The sequence below is a fragment of the Brassica rapa genome, chromosome A02 (genome assembly GCF_000309985.2).
Source record: "Brassica rapa cultivar Chiifu-401-42 chromosome A02, CAAS_Brap_v3.01, whole genome shotgun sequence".
Lineage (NCBI taxonomy): Eukaryota > Viridiplantae > Streptophyta > Magnoliopsida > Brassicales > Brassicaceae > Brassica > Brassica rapa.
The window spans coordinates 16581000-16603441 of record NC_024796.2 but is presented as its reverse complement, the minus strand read 5'-3'; the positions used below and the strand labels follow the sequence as shown (position 1 = coordinate 16603441).

Below are 22442 nucleotides of genomic sequence, written 5' to 3'. Positions count from 1 at the left end.
ATTTTTTTTTTTTTAATTTTTTTTTTTTTTTGGATTTTTTTAAAACATACAACAGCTGGAAATTAAGAAAGCTAAAAAAAAAAAAAAAAAAAAAAAAATAAAAGCTAAAAAGAAAAATAGAACCAACCCAACGCAACAAACGGTTTACCAAAACCGGAACAGACCACGAAACCCTAAAATACCGCGAGAAGAGCAAAAGAGATGACGGCCGCCACCGAATTGAATCCGCCGGAACCTTCCTCCGAAGAGGCGCCACGTCGACCGCGATTCATCGCCTAAAGCCGGAGCATCGGAGCCGAACAAGCCGAGAGATGAAGCACTTCCGTCAGTAAGGAAACCAGCAAAGCATAGGGTGATAGATATCACCGGACACAACAGAGAGACTCGTCTTTGGAGAGAACCTGAAAAGAAAACAGAGAGCACAAAAGGGAAAAGGAAACCACCGAAGCTGGAAGGTATCGCCAGTACGGAGCAGCCGCTTGAATTGGTCTAGACCGCACCCCGCAAACCACTCGCCTCCACCGCCTCCAGCTTTCCTCCTTCTCAGCAGAGCCTGCCGTCCTCATAGCAGGCAAACAAACTGATAGTTAGTCAACCGGAGTTCCAGATCCAGAGAGACCAGCCCTTACGCGTCAAGCCACCCCGAAACGAAGCCCTAACCGCCACGCCTCTTCACCGGAGAGCACTCCACTGCCGTGGGAGAGGATGAGAGAACCAGGGAGAGCTTGGGGTCCACGCGCTTAATCCGACCCCTCAGATCTACCACATGAAGCTAGAGCCCCGGCCAAACCTCCCCACCACCGAGCAAACACACAACCGCCTTGAAAGCTCCACTCTCACAACGCTAGCTTAGATTTCGAGATCCGGAAAGGAGACACAGCGAAGGGTGGAGGAGAGGAGACACAGAGAGGGAGCCCTCTCACGGCAGTGACGGCCGAAGCCCACCACCGGAGAGGCGAACGTTTTCACTGATACATTATGGGTGTCAAATCTTTACAACAAAAGGGAAGGAACACGCGTGAAAGTTCAAATCCTTGGAAGTTGAATGAGTGATGGTTTGCTTTGGATTCTTCGTTTTTGGATTTTCTTAGTAAAGCGGTGCGTGAAGACCAAGTATTCTGGTTCAGTAGGAGGTGACATGTGGTGACCGGAGAATACGCATAAACCATGACAAGGATGGTTTCTACACTTCTGGGATGACAATTTAAAATGTTACTAATTTTAAGTTTGTACTAATTAAAAATAGATTATGTTTAGGTAACACTTAATTAAGATTAGATTTTAACCAGCACGGATTTTTTATTATATAAAAGTTTTATATGAATTAATGTTTTGTGGTTGTTATACGTTATTATTTCAGGTTTTATCTGTACATATTTATTTAACTTTTTTATACGCTTCGACAATTTTTCGGATCTGAAAAACTAAAATTGAAACCAACCCGAAAATATAGGTGCAGTTCGGGTCTGAGTCCTGATCAAATTACCTATTCAATATCTTTTTGGACCGGCAAATCTCTGCTACAGTTTGGATCTTATCCGAGACTCGATCGAGTACCAAAAGTACTTGGAATGATTTGTGTATATTAGGTATGTTTGGATATTTCATATATGTTTTTCGCGTTATAGATGCTTTTAAGTTTCTGGTTTGGGTTTTCGGTTATAGTTTGGAATTCTGGGTAAAATTTTAATTTAAAAAAAATATATTTTGGGTGTTTTCGGTTCTATGGATTAGGTTTACGGGTAAAATTTTGAATCTTTTGAGTATATGAATACTTTTCAAGCATTTTTTTTTTGGATTTCGGATATATTGTGTTTCAAGTCTTTTTTGTGTGTTTGGGTACTTCGTGTTTTTTTTTTGGATTCTAATATCCAAACCAATCTCAACCTGTTATGTATTCAAAAATTAAATTTATTTTACAGATATTTGAAATTATGAGTCCGAACCAATCCGAAACCAAAAGGAAGCAATCCTAACTTAAACTATAAATTTTAAAACATTTAGTTATGTCAAACGTTTAGGATCCGAAGAACCCAAACCCACATATTCAAACATGAACTCTATGTTTCCAAACATTTTTTCTCCTTTGATATAATGTAGAAATATTAAAGGATATTGGTATAACTAAACTAACATATAAAAAATCTGATATATTTTCAATCAAATTTTCAAAAGTCAAGAGTTTAAATTAAATGTTTTAAAATCAAGATATCTTATACATTCGTGTGATTGAAATAATGTGGGTTGCTAAAAAATCCATTACAATAAAGAGATCATTTGAAGCTTACTTCCTCCAAGCTTATGCCTTAGCAGAGTCTAGCCTCGAGTTCTTCCACTGTTGTGTCTCTTCTTGAAGACGCTCTTAAGTGTTCCTCGCGTAAAGGTCAGGTACGCCTCTTTCACCTCTCGTCGTCATAGGGCTCGGTCCTGAGATTTTAGAGACTAAAAAGTAGTTTAATACAGTTTATAAGAAAAATTCTATAGGCCAATTTTTTTCAGGACCGGCCCTGCATTTAGTATGGATTCAGAGTAGTTTTATATTGTTTGTTTTGTGTCTAGGCTCTAAACAATCTTGGGAGTGTGTAAGTGGATTGTGAGAAACTAGACATAGCTGCGGATTGTTACATAAATGCTTTGAAAGTGAGGCACACACGTGCGCACCAAGGTTTGGCTCGAGTCCATTTCCTTAGGAACGACAAAGCTGCAGCTTATGAAGAGATGACCAGACTAATCGAACAACGCGTCTGCTTACGAGCAGAGTGCTGCCACACTCAAAATGGTCACCCGGTTAGACCCTCTCCGGGTCTATGTATCCTTACCAGAAAGGGTAAACAAGTATGTTTTATGCATACTTTTATTTTATAAAAAATCATCTTAAACTTCGATATAATGTTATTTCTTCTCATCCCCTTAATTCGTTACAAGAATGTTTTTTTTTTTGTCAACCGTTACAAGATTGTTAATAGTCATGTATATTTATTTGTTTATTTCCTACATATAGGCACTAGGCAGCACATATAACAGAATTTCACAATTCAAAAGCCTTTTAAAAATAAAAAATAAAAATTCGGTTCTGCATGGGTTTAGTCACATTCGTGTCTCATGATGGTCATCGCTCACATGTTTTCGACCTAAAGGGATTCTATTGAAAATCTTACAAGGTACCCATCGGTTTACTAAAATAGACATGGGTTATCATGAATCTTATGAACAATAAGATACGTCTAGGGGCAAAGTAGACTTAAGAGACTTTTGGTGTGGAATATTCTTTATAGAAAAAAAAAAGTTAAAGAGTGGATGTATCATGTAAGTGTGGAAAATGTCTTGTTGGTGGTGTAAGTCTTTTGTTTTTGGGCATGAAGACTTTTCAAAGGATATATGAGAATATTGTGAACAAAAAAATGAGAATATTAATTAAAAATCTATAAAGGGTAAACTGAAAAAGGAAGATAACACAAAGTCATACACAAGAATAAATATCATAGGAAGACACAGAAAAAAATTCAACAAAGTAAATATTCTATTTTGATATTCAAAGCCAAAATGATTTTAGAGCATTTGTTGCTTAATTAGTAGTATATCTTTTGTGAGTGTTCTTTCCTTTCTCTACAATTGTATCTTGGTGAGTGATTTAAACTAAAATTTGGCTATGATGAATGGACGATGTTGAATTTTTGTGTTCCAAGTTTGAACTTTAAGCTGAGAAATAGACAAAATTAACCCATAATTCGTAAACTTTAGGTGAAATAAGTTTTTTTATATAAATTGTTTGATTTGGAAATAAATACGATAACTGATAATATCTTAAGTTATTTGATTGTTTTAGATAGAGACGCATGTATATGGAAAATTGAAAATGAAAAGAAAATTTATATAATAATAAGAATCCATTAAATCACTTGTTCCTTTTTTCCTAGCTTTCACTACTTGTTTTGATTTATTGCATAGCTTATGATAAGTTTCACTCGAATCAGTATGCCTTTTCAAGAAATTTGGGTATTATATGAGAGAAATTGTCTAGGAGGAAAAATAAGATAAAGTTCCAGCAACCTTCGTAGAAAATAACATCAAATTCATAATAAACAGTAAACACCAAACATAAAGTAAAAAAAAAAAAGTAAAGATAAAATAGCATTATACATGAAAAGATGGAATTAAAATCCCCAAAGTTTTTTTAAAGAATAATTCAAAAAGTTATAGTACATTTAACATGTATACTTTTTTATTCTCGGTGATAAATCGAATTTTTGAAGTGAGAATAAAATAATCTTGGAACATCTATAATACGCAACTACTATTAATTGACAGCCTTTGAACAAAGTTAGATTTCTTAACTACTGATGATAGTTCAAACAGTCTATTGGAGAAAAATATCAACATGTTCGATTTTTTCTCACTGGCAGTCTGGCACGATGCATTGCATATGTAAAAGAAGCTGAGATCCAGTACTCCACTGAGCTTGAATTTTCAATTCATATATACAAAAGTTACCTATCTTCTTAGAGAAAATATATTTTCCTATATTGGACTGAATAAAAAGTAATATTTAGTGTGTTGCTCAATGTTTCTATGATTAAATGTAGTTCTTCTTCATAAGAAAAATGTTTTTTCTTTGGCTAAGTAATTGTGTGTTTAGATTCTCTTACAAATTAAATACAACAAAAGCGTTTCCTTTATACTTTCCTGATAAACAAAAAGCATTCTTTGTTTTTGGTATATAAGTAATTATTACTTCTATTTAAGGCAATTAGGCCTGCTAAGTCTTATCTCACAATATTTCTCATTATTTTGGACCAATTGATTAACTTGCTTTCTTTTCTTTCTGTGGTCTACTCTTCTTTTTAGTAGCCAATTTCAAGTAAATGCTGATAAACTGGTCCTGTAATCATCACTCTTCACTGACATGCTGTAGAGTTTCCAAAACAACATAATTTTTTTTAAACAGGCGATAATATTTGAAAAATATATGGTTCAGACTTAAAACTCCTAAGAGTATTTGACACTAAGTCAAAGTCTCACTTTCAAACACACTATCTCTCCTCTGTTATACTTATCTGCACCTAGAAAAACTAGTACAAAAATGGAATCAAAACAGTCTTTGCATTTATTGTAAGCACACACATATATGTATTGTACATTATATTGATAGTGACTTTGGAGAATAATAATCCATCATGGTCGTCCTCTTTCTTTTGAAATATGTACATACAAATGTGTGTATTATATACACCCAAGAAATTTAAAAAAAACAAATTAAATATTATTGATTTTTGTTTTTTACATATATAGCCAAAGAATGCTGTCTTTCTGTGTAGACTTCTTACTCTTTAGGTACTTGTTTTAAGAGATCACAAGAAACCAAAGTTTGGATAGTTTCCTTTCACCTTTGTTTTTTCTCTAGTTGGAGTTTTCTTCTTCATATAGCTATGGATATGTTTTCATCTCGCAACTGGTCCTATAGACCAAGCTCTTTGTCTGCTGAAGCAAGTGCTTCTTCTGGTAATACTGTCAGTGCCATCCAAGATTTTAATGGCTTGAACAATGTCATCTCTAGTCGTCTATGTACACACACAGAGACTCAGAAGACTAAGAAAAGAAGAGGCGTTCCTGGAAATCCTGGTAATACAAATATGATATATGGCTTTAACCATTTCAATTGGGCTTTGAATAAATGTTGAATCTGGTAGTTTTTTTCATCTGGGCATTGATTCTTGGTAGAATCTTGGAACCTTTTTCATATGTTTTGTATTTCATTTGATTTTTTTTTCATATGGGTGTTCAATTACTAGGTTAGCTAATAGAATATGATGACTTTATTCATATTTGTTATTTTATTACAAGTAGAATCTGGGAACTTTATTTTTTACAATTAGGGTTTCTCTGAAAGTAATCTCTTTACGGAGACTTACTTTGTGTTTTCTTTTTCTCATGTGAAACTGGTTTATGTGGCAGATCCAGATGCAGAGGTAGTTGCATTATCACCAAAGACACTTCTTGCAACAAACAGATTCGTTTGTGAGATATGCAACAAAGGGTTTCAAAGAGATCAGAATCTACAGCTTCATAGGAGAGGTCACAATCTTCCATGGAAACTGAAGCAGAAAAACACCAAAGAACAACAAAAGAAGAAAGTCTATGTGTGCCCAGATACAAACTGTGTTCATCATCACCCATCTAGGGCGCTTGGTGATCTCACGGGGATCAAGAAACACTTTTGCAGGAAACATGGAGAGAAGAAATGGAAATGTGAGAAGTGTTCAAAGTTCTATGCTGTTCAATCTGACTGGAAAGCTCATACTAAGGTCTGTGGTACAAGAGAGTATAGATGTGACTGTGGCACTCTTTTCTCGAGGTACGCTTTTTATTTTAATTCTTATTTATGTATGCTGTTCTTATATGAAGATCTTTCTTTCTTCCTTGTTAATATTGATTTCTTGATATTCTTACTGATGTTTTCTGTGAGAAATTTAGATTATTTTCTTTACTTAGAGAGATTTGGCAGTCCACATGTTATATGTGAATCTATATAAATATTCTTGAAATCTATTGTAGTTGTATTTGCATATGTCAATTTAATGCTTTCCTGTGACTAATTTCAGCTGCTTCCTTTTGGTTATATATTTGACAAAACTGCTAGCGTTCTGTCCATGGAATATAGTTTGAGTGCAAATTAAATGCAGTGGCATAAATCATTATCGCTTATACACCGAAGAAAACATGAATATACACATTGAAAAATATATAGTGTAGAGAAATGTTATTTGTAACCAAACTTCATGTACTGAGATAGACATAAATCAATTTCACGGTTCTTAAATTAGAGTTACTGAGTGTGTATATAAGTATAGTTCAATTGAAAATGACTTTTTAGTTTCTTTTTGTATATGTATTATGTGTTGCATTATTAAAGGAGATAATAAAAAGCCTGCATGTGAATCTTCTTATTCATCATGATACTGAAAAAGAATCCTGAATTGTTTTTATCAATCTATAATTTGACTTGTTATATCTACCTTGCATAGGTCCATTATTACACTGAGGCTTCGAAAGCTTTTATCTTGAAACTTCTCCAACTCTGTTCCACCTTAAATTATTTCACTTGTTGCACTTTCATCGTCATCATCATCGATTATATATATGCAAGTCTCGTTCATACATATTCCATATCTAATTTGTTTTGGGTGGATATTTTTCTATAAACAGGAAAGACAGTTTCATAACGCATAGAGCGTTCTGTGATGCATTAGCAGAAGAAAGTGCAAGAATCATCTCAACTCCTTCCACCAATCTCACAAACCTAAGCCCTAGTTTCCAAGATCGTCACTTTATGCTCAACAAGTCTTCCTCTTCTTCCTTGCTCTTCACGTCACCACCTCCTTACGTGAACCCTGCACCACATCCCTCCACCGCGGCAGCTCTTTCCGCGACAGCTCTCCTCCAAAAAGCGACCGCTCTCAGCTCCGGTCCTTTCGGCGGCGGAGGACAAACTCGGTCAGTTGGTCATCACCGACCTTTGACGACGGTTAACGAGTTTCTTGGTGCTGACCGAGTTATGATGACGTCCTCGTCTTCGTCTGAGTACGACCAGCTTGTTGTTGACGGTTTGACTTCAACGTGGCAGAAAGCTGACCATTTGACCAGAGACTTTCTTGGACTCACGGGTCATGGAGTGCACGTTAGCGTCACACCCGGAGATCTGCTAGAGTACGCAGGTGGAGTGTCGCTTCCTATGTCAACGTACCTTACCGAATCTCATGATCACGAGTCGTCCTCGTCGTTTCAGAAGGCTTACGATCTGGGATTCACTGGGCCCCATAATATGTAAAAAGGGTTACACTGGAACCTACTTCCATTGTTTTGTTGCTCTTTAATGAAATTAATTACCATCGGGAACATAAACACAAAGACAAAGAGCATATGAGCATTTCTTTCTGGTTACTTTTCTAGGGTTTGTTTATTTCTTTTAATTTTCTAATTGTTACAGCTTACAAATTCCTCAATTTTAACGTTAGATTTTCTTGTCAAAATAAAGAATTCCCTTTCTAAAAATAAAAACGTCGGTTAAAAGAATTAGTGTCCTTTTAATTAAGTTTTACATACAAATTACATCTTTGAGTTAAAAAAGGAAATATGTATAGCGAGATCACAACATCAAAAATAATAGGATCAGTGGCGGACCCACAAACTGCACCTCTAGGGATTGACGAATGTGTCATCTCAAAGCTAGTTTCTTTGATTGCGATAGACATCATATTATATGCAATTATTGAAGATATATATAACATAGTGATAGACAGCATATTATATGTTTTGCAATATACCACAAAATATGTTTTGGGAAATTTGCCCCTATAACTACAAAAAAACCCAAATTTGTTAAATAACCAAAAACACAATTTCTCTCCAATTCTCTCTTCCTATCTCTCTCTTCCTTCTCTCTAGAAAACCAATTTCCCCTTTTTTATGGTTAGTGGTAGTACACAAATAAGCGCATATGTTTTTCTGATCACTGTTAACGGATTTCTATCGTAATCACACTAATTAATAAGTCGTATCTTATTTATTGATGGTCATTTATCTTACAAAGATAACTTTAGCAAATGAAACTCAAAGCAATAGTTCAGAAAGAAAAAAAAAACATAAGCAACACAAGAGTATTGTATGTATAGCATACTGCGATGATGGTCGCTAGTTTACTAATCAGATAGTGAACCAAATCGACGAAACTATATTCTCTATTTAATAACGACGGATAATCACACATCACTGAAAGGTTATTCCTATGAAAAAAATATACAAAATCTTGTAATATATTAACATGTAATATTAACATGTAAATTCAAAAAAAAGAAAATTGGTATGAAAACAGAAATTTATTTTAAAAAACTAGTAAAAAAGGAATATAAAATCAAAAGGAACCAGAAACACATAAAGAGGAGGGTGATAAGGAATCAATTTAAAAAGATGCAGAAAACTACGAGGAATAATATAACGTGGAAAAGATTTAAAGAGATTAAAAATGAAGGTCAAAGTGTTTGTAGACGAGGACACGCATGCATGAACATGCGAAGTTGCGAACACTTTAAGCCAAAAAATAAAGAGAAAATGCGACCACTAAAAGTCAAAAGAAACATTAAAGAACATTGTTAATAGGATCAATATAATTTCCTTTATCTTAACATTTACACCAAAAAAAAATATAAGTTCCTTATTGTTTTTACGAGCTCTTATAGTCCCCATTATATACCAACTTCTTTTCCATTGCTTGTGATTGAAATTTGTAGGTGATGTAAAATTAATACTAGGTACAAATAATTCATAATGCTTATACACGATTCCCTTTCCTTTGCTTTGGAGCTTTGGGCTTATATATATCTCAACACACGTATAAATCCATAGGACCATAGCTCTAGACTGTTCTTTGGGTTGGCTGTTCATGATCTTTTACATAGTGACATGCATGCACTCCTTATCCTCATAATACAAACCATTTGCACTACTCAAATATATATCTTTTTTTTTGAAACTGAACTCAAATATATATCCCATTCTGAAAATTTATCCTTGTCCACGACCTCGGATTCTTTATCCAACCAAAGGTTATTGACTGTCCATTTCTGGAGTCAGATAATTGTAGCATGTAATGATCAGATATTCATGTAATATATCTTAGTCTTAAATTACTATATGAACTATATATATACAGTAAAAAGGGCTAATTAAATAGCTCGAATATTATAGTAAATTAGGGTAATTAATAGATACAAACTCACCACTCGAACTTTTAATATAGCTAGGTAAAAGCTAGGCGATATCATTAACACCTTGTTGGCATATCTTGACGAGTTACAATTTACCTCAGACAAGAGAAAGCTCCTCATCTTCAATGGCCTTTTTATTTTATGTTACAGTAGCGAGGTGTGTAAGAGCAATGTCCCATGGAGTATTGGACTTGAAAATGTTGTTGTTGGGTTTGCATGAAGTTCATGTGACATTTTCTTCCATTTATGTTGTATTGATCCCATTATTTGTTCTTCCATCAATAATCCCTGTTTATTCTCCATATCGTTCATTTGCACTTGCATGTACGGTGGTGGAGCCACCTCTAGTGACGCCGCAAATGGGTCCACGGACTTATTCTTCCGGTTTTGTCTCCGTTGGTGTCGGCGCCGGTAGTGCTAAGATTAAGGCCACATAACCATATTGCAACAACAACAGATTATAATTCGGATTAACCAAACTTAATCGAAAATATATTGTAAGTGTTAGGTCTAGGCGTTTTTAACCAAACCTAAAATCCAAACTGAACCCAAACCAAAATACTGAAATTTGATCAAAACCGTTATAGAAAAACCAACGAAATAGGTATTTTGGATTCATGTATAACATAATACAAAAATATCTAAAATTAGTTAAATCTATTAACTTTCTTACATATGTTAAGGTTTAGAGTAGTTTAGAGATTTTTCTATTTTCTATTTTCTGTTATTTTGAATAATTTTTGGTAGTTTACATATTTCAACCATAATTAGATTTTTGAATATTCTTATATTTGAGTTTCTTGATAAATTTTATTAGTTAGAAAAAATAGATTTTTAGACGACTTCAAACATTAAAAATCGGAATCGGATAATGTTTAGTGAAATTCAATTTAAATAAAAACTAATTTTATCTCCTAAAACAGAATTTAAATATTTTTATTTAATTTTTTTACCCGGTGGTCTTTCTACAGAACCACATGCAACGCTACTCGCATTTCCACTACCTCCATAAGCCGTAGACGATTTAACCGCACCGTGCTGATACATTCCATCAAGCAAAAAAGGATCAAATCCTCCTCCAAGCTCACTCTTTTGTCCCGACAATCTCGTAGCCGATTTCACCACAACCGTCTCTCAATCCGCCGATCATCATCAAACGCTTCCCACCCCGGTTGTTCAGACGCAGTTTCAGTTTCAACCGCTCTATCAAACAACGCTAACACCAAGCTATTACCGGCAACCGTTCCTACCGTTTCACCCGCTTCATCCAGCAAATCGCCTTCTTGATCTTGTTTAGTCACCACTTCTTGAAATTTTTTATTTGTCTCAGTTTAAATCTTCTCGACTATCGTTGATCTCCTCTGTTTCTGTCTCCTCCTCCTCTTCCTCCTTATATTTGTAAGACTTTTTTGATGATGACCTTTGTGTTTGTGCAGCTAAAGCAGGTTTTTCTCTTATAAACCCATCCATGAGATCAAGTTTCTTCCTTGTGACCTTCTCTAATTCTAGATACTCTAAAAATCTTGAAACTCCCAATTTCTTACACCAGTATTGATTAATGTGAATATGAATTCTTAATTCTGTAAAATGTACATTGGATTTAATATATATACAATGGTTTAAGCTAAATGAGACTTGACCATTGGTATAATTCTCTAATAAACCAACCTAAACCGGCTATATACACTAATACACTCCCCCCCCCTCTCAAGTCTTTGAAATGAAGCATGTTTGTGGAGTAAAAAGACTTGAAGTTGACATGCGACCAAGGATAGAGTTGAAAGGTCCGAGATGTAGCGGTTTCGTCAGTATATCAACATGTTAATTAGCACTCGCAACATGCATCAGCTTCAAGAATCCATTCTTCACTTGATCTCTAACTTTATGACAATCAATCTCTACATGTTTTGTCCTCTCATGGAAGACAGGGTTTGTAGCAATATACATAGATGATTTGTTGTCACAAAACAGTTTTGCACCAGTGGAGACTTTGAGATGAAGACATGTGAAAAGTTGTTGAAGCCAGAGAAGCTCACGAGTCGCTTGTGCCATGCTCATATATTCAGCCTTAGTGCTGCTTCTACTGACCACATCTTGTTTCTTGGACTTCCAGGTAATCAGCAAGTTCCCAAGGTAAACACAATATCATGTAATCGAGCGTCGATTGTCTCGACAAGTAGCCCAATCAGAGTCAGCAAACGCATTGAGGCACACTTCAGACTTTGCAGAGTAGAACAATCCCTGGCCTGGATTGTTCTTAATATACTTCAACACTCGATAAGCAGCTTGCAAATGAATATCCGTTGGTGCTGGCATGAATTGGCTCCGAGCATGCACTGCATAGGTAATGTCAGGACGTGTGATCGTAAGATAAAGCGGACGACCAATGAGTGTACGATAAGGGCTGGGATCATCAAGTAGAGTACCAGAATCACGACGAAGCTTAACAATCGGATCCATTGGCACTAAACTTGATTTACAAGCAAGACGTCATGCATCTTCAAGAAGATTCAATGCATACTGACATTGAGATACAGAGATGACAGCAGCAGAGCGAGCTATTTCAAGGCCAAAGAAGAATCTCAATTCACCCAAATCATTGATATTGAAGCTTGAATGCAGAGCTGCTTTGAGAGATAGAACTTCTGCATTGCAATTACTCACAATCATTATATCATCGACATAGATGAGGATTGCAGTGAAGGTTGAACCAGTCTTCTTCACAAAGAGGTTGTTATCCAAAGGAGATTGTGAGAAACCAAATTGTATCTACTCATCAGACAAGCAATGGTACCACTGACGGGAGGCTTGACTCCATAAATTGACTTGTGCAAGCGCCATACATGATTAGAAAGAATAACACATGAAGCTGAAGTGTATCCTTGAGGAAGTGTCATGTGTATTTCTTCATCCAGCTCACTATGAAAAAACGCATTGGATACGTCCATCTGAGAAAGAGACCAACCTTTTATCACAACTAAAGCAAGTAATATTTTAACACTAGCAAGCTTAGCAACATGAGAGAAGGTGTCAGTGAAATCAACTTCTTCTTATTGTGTGAAACCTTTAGAATCGAGGCGTGACTTTGGACGTTCCACCGTACCATCAGCAAGATATGTAATCGTGTGAATCCACTTACAGCCCATAATGTTCTTTCTAGGTGGTAAGGAAACAACTGTGAAGGTCTCATTATCCTCCATTACATGCAACTCATCTGCCATCATTTTCCTAAACTGAGGTGATGCCATGGCCTCTTTGAAAGTTTTAGGTTCTCTTTCAAGGGAATATGATAAAATATAGGATTGAAAAAGAGGTTGACGGTTGGAACAAGTATCAATAGAGGATAAGGGATATAAAGGAGTATAAGTGGAAGTAAGAGGTTCTGTTTTATGAATAAAAGAACAGTGATAGTCAGAGAGATAACATGGAACCTTAGATGTGCGTTGTGGCCGGGCACAGAGTAAGCGAGCATGTTATGTAGTTCGTGCAACAGTCTTATTCGTGGTGGCATTATAAGACGATGCATGTGATGAACTATCATGAACATGAGCAAAAGATGCATGAATATGAACCTCACTAAATGAATCAAGAGATACATGTGTAGATGTAGGCAATATAGTACTAGGAAACATGACATCAGGTGAATGCGAATGATGTAAATCTTTAAAAGGGAAAACATGTTCATGAAAAATAGGATTTCGAGTAACCGAGATGATATTAGTTTCTATACTCAAGACTTTATACCCTTTTACACCCGATGGAAAACCAATGAAAACACAAGATTCAACACGAGTAAATTTGTTCATATCCTTATCAAGAGTAGACACATATCACAAACAATCAAATGTTCGAAGAAAAGAGTAAACATGAGCTTTGTTTATGAGCAGTTCATAGGGAGATTTGTTCTTTAGAAGTAAAATGGTGTTCTGTTTATGAGAAACACAACAGCATATACACAATCAGACCAATATGAGATATGGATATTTGACTGAAACATAAGAGCTCTAGCAACATTGATCAAATGTTGATGTTTGCGTTCCACAACAAAATTATGTTGTGGAGTATAAGCATAAGAAAATTGGTGAACTATGCTATGTTCTTCAATCATATGAGAAAATGCTAATTCAGGAGCGCTGTCAAATCGGATACACTTAATAGATAAGTTATATTGAGTTTTAACATGAGTAAGAAACAATGGAAATACTGTTGAAACATCACTTTTATTTCGTAAAAGATATATCCATGTCACACGGGTACAATCATCAACAACTGTTAAAAAATATTTATAACCCTCAATTGACTCTATTAAAAATGGACCCCATATATCAAGATGAACAATATCAAATGGGTTGTCCGAAAGATGATTATGAGACACATATGGTAACCTCTTTTGTTTCGCTAATAGACAAACAAGACATTAAACTATAGAAGTAGAACTAGACTTAGACACAGATGAAATACCAGGAATATGTTGTAACTTGTTCAATGATGGATGTCCAAGGCGTTGATGCCAAAGATGTCCATCCCCTTGCAAGGTTCCACAAAGATTGATGGTAGCAAGATCAACGACTGTATCAAGAATATAGAGATTGCACGTAAGAGTTCCTCTACCAATCATCAAGCCCTTAATAGACTCTTCAAGCAAGCAACATTCAGGATAAAAGTGAGCAGAACATTTTGTGTCTTTAATCAAAGTATTGATGCTAATGAGATTAAACTGAAATGAAGGAACATGCAACACATTATGTAAAACAATCGTATGACATAGATGAATAGTTCTTATATGACTAATGATTTCCCTAACGCCATTTGGTAGTGAGATTATTACACCAACCACTATAGAGAGAACACTAAACCATGTCAAGTCAGAACACACATGGGTAGTGGCTCCATTGTCAAGAATCCAAGAACCACTAGGAAGAAAGTTGTATAACATGGAAAGGCATTGGTGATGAAATGTTAAAGTTTGGTGTTCATAACTTAAGTTTGTAGAAAGACAATGTATTATACCAGTTGAGGATTGAGGATACATGTAACCAGCATCAGTTATAGAAGCACAATGAACATGAATAACAAACGCAGAAGGATGAACTTGACATTGAAGTTTGAATGAGATTATTAACTTGATCCACGTTTATGATACTAAGATCAAGGTTAACTAGAACCGATCATGAATTGGAGCTGACAACATTAGCTATCGTATTGTTTTTCATATATGGCTGTTGCGGCTGAGACTGCATGGAACATTGATTACTGTAATGACTGTTCTGTGTAGTCGACACCTGACCTGAGCCCTATTGCAAAACAGAATTATCATGAAGCCGGTGTCCTGGAGGGTAGCCGTGAAGTTTGAAACATTTTTGAGCAATATGTCCAAACTGGCCACAGTAGGTACACACATGGTGTTGCTTCTAATGATAGTTGTTCTGCTACTGAGCAGAAAGAACCGGATTATCAATATATCCAGTGAAAGTAGAAGGAACATATAGTCCATAAGCCTGAAAGATCACATTATCAACCTTCAAAGATGGCTTCACAACTCTCTGTCTCTCATCTTGAGTAATGAGATTAAACACATCTTCAATATTCGGGAGAGGTTTCAACATTAAGATCTGTCGCCAGATGTACTCAAAAGACTCATTAAGTCCTATTATTAACTTTGTAACTCGACTTCGTTTCTGCAGAGACTCCAAGATTGAGCAGCATTACACTCGCATTTACCACAAGTGCAGACTGGGATCTCCACATAGTTCTTGTACTCCTTCCATATCGTAATCAACTCAGTGTAGTATGTTGTTACATCCATCGATCCTTGTTGTATACTACCTAGGTGTTGCTCAATCTCATACACCCTAGGAGCATCATCTTGCTTGAAACGAGCTAGCAAATTCTTCTAGATCGATTCAATAGTGGACTTAAACAAAAAACTTGGAACAATTTTTTTTAGAAATCGAGTTCATTAGCCAAGTTGCAACCATATCATTGCATCTTGACCAAGATCCATCATCACGATGAGTCTCAGGCAGTTTAGGAATCATACTGTCAATAAATCCGAGCTTGTTGCGCACATTCAAAGCCATTCGAACTAAGTGACTCCATGAATGAAACTCTGCACCAGAAGAAAGACGATCGGAGACGAGGACCAAACCAGCATGATCGTGGCTATGGAGGAAGTATGGATTCTCATAATGATCTTGAAATCCTGGAATCGATTGCGAAGACGCCATCGAAGAAGAGAACGGAGCCCAAGAAAAGTGTGAAGCGTGATATAACCAAGAATCAGAGAGAATCAGAGGAAGGAAACGAGGAAAATGACGAATCAGAAAGTGAAATTGATGATGGAAGCGAGAAGATCGAAGAAATCAGCTAAGATTCGAAAATTTTGGAAGCTAAGCGACATCAATAGAGACGATACACCATGAAAAGAGCTCAAGAATCTTTAATCGAAGAAGGAGAAGCCGTTGATGGCTCTGATACCATATTGATTAATGTGAATATGATTTCTTAATCCTGTAAAATGTACATTGGGTTCAATTTATATACAATGGTTTAAGCTAAATGAGACTTAACCATCGGTATGATTCTATACTAAACCAACCTAAACCAGCTATATACACTAATAACCACCCGTAAAATGGATCTAACTTATCCAACTGTTTAGAAACTTTACCGAAGATTTCATAGACTTTGATGGAATCATGAATGTCTAGTTCCATGAATCGATCTATCAACACTCCCATGATCTATGTTATGATGTAATATATCTAAAAACTCTCTTTTACTATAGGGTCAGAGCCACAATCACCACCCTGTTGTTCTTCGCATTACTTCTTGAAGTTGTAAGCCTAGAAAGTTGAAATTAGGGTAAAAACCTTAGAAACCTAATTTGTTAATCAAGAAAGTTGAGAGTGGGGGTAAAAGAGCCTTGACTTGCAAGTAAAAGGCAAGTTAACTGAAAGTAGTTTTTTTTTTGTCGGGGATTTATTTAGATATTACAATTATGAGAAAGATTACAAAGACGATTCGATAACCGACAATACTACCTGCCTTATGAGGATCTACGTCTAACTGCATCATTTGAGCCGTCCTATGAAGATCATGCCTGACTGGATTTACTTGCACCATGTTGAGAAATCCTTGTAAGTCTTTCTTCCGTAATCGCATAATTGTTGAATAAATCGCTTGCTCCGGAAATTGAAACCTGGATTTCCTGTACAATCTGCAAGAAACTGAAAGTAGTTAATTAAGGTATTACATGTTGGATGACAAGCCAAGAACCGATCAAGAAGCTTTTGCAAAAGTTGAACCCTTGTAAAGATTTTCTCTATTTTCATCACTGTGACCGGTTTAGACTTCACCAGGAGAGCTCTCGACCGAGTTTTGGTATTGGTCTCTCGAAGATCATCTATCTTCCTCACTAGAATCATCATTATCACCACCGTGCTTCCCTCTCCTTTGCATCCGAAAATCAAGCCGTTCATCCAGACACACAGCATACTTCCTAAGAAAAGCAGAGTAGTCCCACGAATCAGACCGGTTTGCGTCTTTGAAGTCAGACAAGTTAAAAAACCTAGTTCCACGCCTGGTCGTGAAGAAGATCTCTTTCTCGTAGGCTCGGTCGCCTTGCGTTAACAACCTCTAGATCAAAATCAAGGTTTTGAGAGCAATAAACCAGTATTGGTCTTGGTTGAAACGTCTTGAAAGAATCAACACACAAGCGCTTACGCAGTTGCGTGAGTAAGATGTTAGGCTTATGATCTCTCTGACGTACGTATTTCTCATTCGATGGGTTGTCGTCATGTCATGTTGCCTGTTGCTTTGACGATGGTTATTTCTAGTTTCGTTAAAGACCTGCTTCAACCTCCGACTTTGGCTAAACCTACTCTTGCCTGATCTTTGACGGCTCCAATGACGCGTTGAAGCTTACTCAAACTCATTTTGACTAAAACGTACGAGAAGAAAAGAAAGATGGACGGCTTTTTTTTGTTTTACTTGTTTGGCATCTTCTTTTCTCCTCTGTTTCTTTGTTCTTCTTTCTGAAACATAAGTTGTGGTTTGGTTTGGTCGATCTAACATAGAACTCGCCGAGATTGTCGGTATCTAATGTGAGGAGATATTAGAAAAGTCACGTGAATATGATTTCACCTTCCCTTTTTATAATTGGATAAAAACGGATGATTAAACATTCTATAAATAGAAAGCAATTTTCTTATTAAGAATCTTGTAATGTTACAAGACAAGACTGTACAAGCCATGAGTGTCTGTGATTCATTGTCCAAAAATAAAAAGTCTGTGATTCACAAATGTATTTTTCAAGATTGTTATGTAGAAAGACGATTCTCTTATTACCTTAGCACCCAATGTCTCAATGTCAGCTTTTAGTATTCTCTATTGCCAACAGCAGCAACAACATTACTTGTGATTCATGTTACTCATTTGCTTCAGAAGTGATGAATGTCCACACTTTAGCTCTTTAACCTACCAACATAGAAAACTAGGTCTGATTGATATCATTCAACACAAAAACAAGGCGTTTGATATCGTTCAACTTTCTTAGCGCCTTAACTTTCATTTATTCTATGAGTTTTTCTTGGGTTCATCAGCTAGAGTGATTTAATTATAAAAGTAAAAAAACCTACAGGTTCACCAACCAAAATGATTTAATTATTTAAGATCCATATTTAAAAATAAATAATAATAATAAGAATTTGTTAAATTATATTATAATTTTAGAATAGATAAAAATAAGTAGCAATTACCAAAACAAAGTTTTTTTACTATTGTTAACGGTATCAGCAAAACACTAAATCATAAACCGTAAAGGATTCATGATTTACCCAAGGATTCAAGGTTTACGATTAAGAATTTAGGATTTAGTGTTTTTAAGATTCAGTTTAATATTTATGATTTAGAGTTAAGGATTTATCCAAGGATTCAGATTTTATCCAAAGGTTTAGGGTTTAAGATTTAGGGTTTAGTGTTTTGCTGACAGTGTTAATAATATTTAAAAAAATCCTTTTTTTTATTAATTATTACTTTTTTTACTTATTTTGAAATTACAATATAATTTAACAAATTGTATTATTTTGTTTTATTTTTAAAAGATGTTTAATCTTAAATAACTAAATTATATTGGTTGATTCATCCTAAGGGATGAACCTAAGAAAAACTCTTGTTCTATATCAACTGATTTAGTATATGCCTATAAATTATTTTTGGCTTTTTTGGAAATGTAATATAAGTAAATAATTCAAATGATAAAATATATTGTAAAATATATTTGTTAATGTTCTCTAGCTTTCTATAATCTATTTTTTTTCTGAAAGTTAAATTTTTTTTTAATCTAATACATGTCATTTAAACAAGAAAAAAAATTCAATGATTAAACTTTTTATAAGTTACACTTATTCTGGATTGACATTAAAACCATAGAATTGATCTATTATATTTTAAACATGATTAATAGTGAGTGACTCGGTCCCCAAAACAGCTTAGATATATGGGAGGGGCATGAATATATATGAACCAATATGACATTTCTACATCATCCGAAGGATCTGCCTGGTCCATAATTGTTAAATCCGCTATGGGTTGAGACTACTCAGGTACGGTTTAAGCCATATGACATTTCTACGAGCCAACGAGCCAACTTCTAGCGTGCCCCAAATGTAAAATGCCAAATCTCCTATGAGCTCCTAGAATCTCCTATACCCCTATTTCATAATTCTTTTTTTAATCAAAATCTAAACTCCCAAATCAAATCCTTCCCAGTTATCAAAACTAAACCCTAACCCCCCCCCCCCCCCCTATGGATTAGTGAACCCATGGGTAAATATTTAAATTCTATACTTTTCAAATTCAAAAAAAAATATTTTAAAATCGTTTTTAATCATATTTTGATGATTTTTTCGAAAATATAGAAAACAACGTTTTTGGATTTTTGAAATATTTTTATCAAATTGTATAAATCAAATAAAAAATATTAATGTTTTCATTTTAATTTTATGATTTTTCGTTTGACATATAAAATTAAAAGAACAAAAGGGTCCTTTTGAGATTGTGTTATGAGATATAGGGGCATGAGAGGAGATGATTCCATTTCTACTCAAACAGCTAGTTTTTTTTTTTTTCCGTCAATCGATTTATATTAAAATCCAAGTTTGTAATACATAAGCCGGCGGAACACAATGAAATCCCCGGAAACATGTCCCATAGGAGGGAAACTAAAGCCCACACATAGGCATCTTAAACATAACTTACGAGACTAACACAAATTTCTACGACTAAAGACTTTCTTACAATCCTTCAAAGCTCAGAGATAAAATAGTCGAGGCCTTCATAACCATAGGTCTAATGAAAGACCAAAGATAGCCAAGCGAACAAGTAGGCGATAGACCAAAGCGGAGCCGAAACTCACCTGAACTTCCTATTCACGATGAAGAGACAAAACCACGCCGAATAGCATCAACCACACACACCAACCTCGACTCCCGGAGTCAAGAACCTAAAACACCTGGGACAAACCCCTCAACAGCTACAACTTCATCCGAATGGATCAAACCCCAACCTCATTATACTGCTTCAAACATCCAATAAGAAGCCACAGAGGGATTATGAGGTCAATCAAACAAACCGGGAACGACTAACACTATATTAATCAAATGTAGCGATGACTCCTTCACAAGGAGAGGTAACACCAACCAACTTCTTCACAGTAAAGATGCTAAACCTGGTATGCTCACGCACTCGTCAAAACACCACAGTCGCACTGATGATGAGAAGAGACCAGAGAAATCAAAGAGACAATTAAGGATTCAGAGAAATCAACCTCTCCGTTGGATGAGAAAGGCAAGGCAAAACAGAGAATCTTGACTAAAATGGAGAACAGAGAGTCTAACACAAAAAGTAACCAGACACTGAGGGGAAGAAAACGCAGATCCAGTAGCCAGCAAACCAACCAGATCTATGACGATCGAATACTGACCAGAGCACGGACGAATCAACACCACCACACGAAGGATAAACTCTCAAACACGCCTCCACTCGCCTCCAAGCACAAGAACTCACCCACCCCGGACCAAGAAAGATCTTAAACGCAGAAAAGAGCAAGACACGGATATGCTAAATCGAAAATAAGACACAGAGATTCACCTCCGGTGCTATGGAAGCCACCGGAGGCGAGGAGCGGCGGCCAGAACTTTGAAAACCCTAGGGGACTTGAGAGAGAAGACGGTCTTTTTACTGTTCTAAATAAGACTTAGTTGGTTCACTCAAACAGCTAGTTACCTTGGCCATTAATTACAATTTTGCACAACAAAAGCGCAATATATCTTATCAGATCTTCAAAAAGGAAATATATCTTATCAGAGTAGAAGTACTTTAAACTTTTATTTGGCAACATAGATAACAGTTAAAAAAAAATAATGTTTTTTGGAAACATGGATAACATTAAGTTTGGAAAAAAAAATCTATCTTATTAAAGTAGAAGTACTTTAAACTTTTGTTTGACAACATAGATAACAGTTAAAAAAATAGATAATAGTGATGTTTGAAAACATTGATAGCAGTAAGTTAAGAAAAAAAAGTAAATGGTTTATGTTATTAAAAAATTAGAAGTTTATTACATTATATTAAAAAAATAATGGGTTTATGTTACTTAATATACATATTCAAATCAAAATAATAATTTAAAATTGATTTATAACAAAAGTTCAAAAATATACATATATTGAAAATTTGATTTTTACTAACATATTTTCCAATAACCATTATAAAAATATTTTCAATATATATAAGAAAAATACAATACAATAGCCCAATTTCAAACACTAACTTAAATTATGGTTTTTATATTTCACATTGAAATTTAAAAATATAATAAATTTTATTATTTATATGAAGGTATGTATAAATATTATTAATTATAAAAAAAATTATTTGATGGTACGTATAAAATACGATTAATTATATGATAACATATAAATTTATGGGTAAGATATATAATAGTGGTTAGCGGTGGGCGTTCAGGTTCATTTTCGGGTATGTTTCGGATTTCATGTTCAGTTCAGATCTTTGAAGATTCGGTTCGGATTTGGATAACCAATTTAAATTGGTTTGGTTTAAATATTTAGATAAAGAATTAATAATTATTTAAGTAATTTTGGAGTTTTGAGTATATTTTAACTATTTTTGATATTTACGTTTGATTATTTGTATATATTTTCAAGTATTTAAACGAACTTAAAAGTATCATATATATTCTGGATGTTTTAATATATATTAAATCTAGAAATAATTAATATATATAAGTATATAAATCTATTTTGGATACCCAAAATACTTCGGTTCGGATCGGATGAGGTTTCAGTTCTTCGAATACCAAAATTTACCCAATTTTTAATAATTCGGATATTTAATCATTTTCGGTTCATATTTGATACTACTTATTCGGATTGTTATCGGTTTGAATTTTCGAATTCGAGTTTTTTGTCCAACCCTAAATAGTAACATAAAAAACAAATAGCATCATATTTTTTCAAAAATACACGCGTGCGTAGGCCTGTAACTTTTATCCGAGATCCGGATTCGATCCGGATCCGATCCGAAAATCCGGATATCCTGAGGGGCCGTATCCGGATCCGGATAATAAAAATGTTAGATCCGTCAAAGCCGGATCCGGAT

At 35.0% G+C, this 22442-nt stretch overlaps 1 protein-coding gene and 1 long non-coding RNA gene across 3 annotated transcripts; one reads left to right on the top strand and one right to left on the bottom strand.

Annotated features, from left to right (window-relative positions):
* Positions 1-5: 5 nt before the first annotated feature.
* On the top strand, positions 6-9035 carry LOC103868197 (protein indeterminate-domain 12). Of its 2 annotated transcripts, XM_033283836.1 has the most exons (4): positions 6-2388; positions 2560-5619; positions 5953-6352; positions 7204-9035. In XM_033283836.1, exons 2-4 carry the CDS (start codon positions 5427-5429, stop codon positions 7823-7825), a joined length of 1215 nt encoding a protein of 404 aa, XP_033139727.1. In that variant the 5' UTR covers positions 6-2388; positions 2560-5426; the 3' UTR covers positions 7826-9035. The 2 variants fall into 2 exon arrangements, with proteins under 2 accessions (XP_033139727.1, XP_009144549.1); XM_009146301.3 differs by having other exon boundaries at positions 6-5619.
* LOC117131680 lies at positions 7829-17199 on the bottom strand. Its single transcript, XR_004454853.1, has 2 exons — positions 17069-17199; positions 7829-16980 (listed from the first exon to the last, which is right to left on the bottom strand). It is a non-coding gene; the product is annotated as an uncharacterized LOC117131680 (long non-coding RNA).
* Between the last annotated feature and the right edge of the window lie 5243 nt (positions 17200-22442).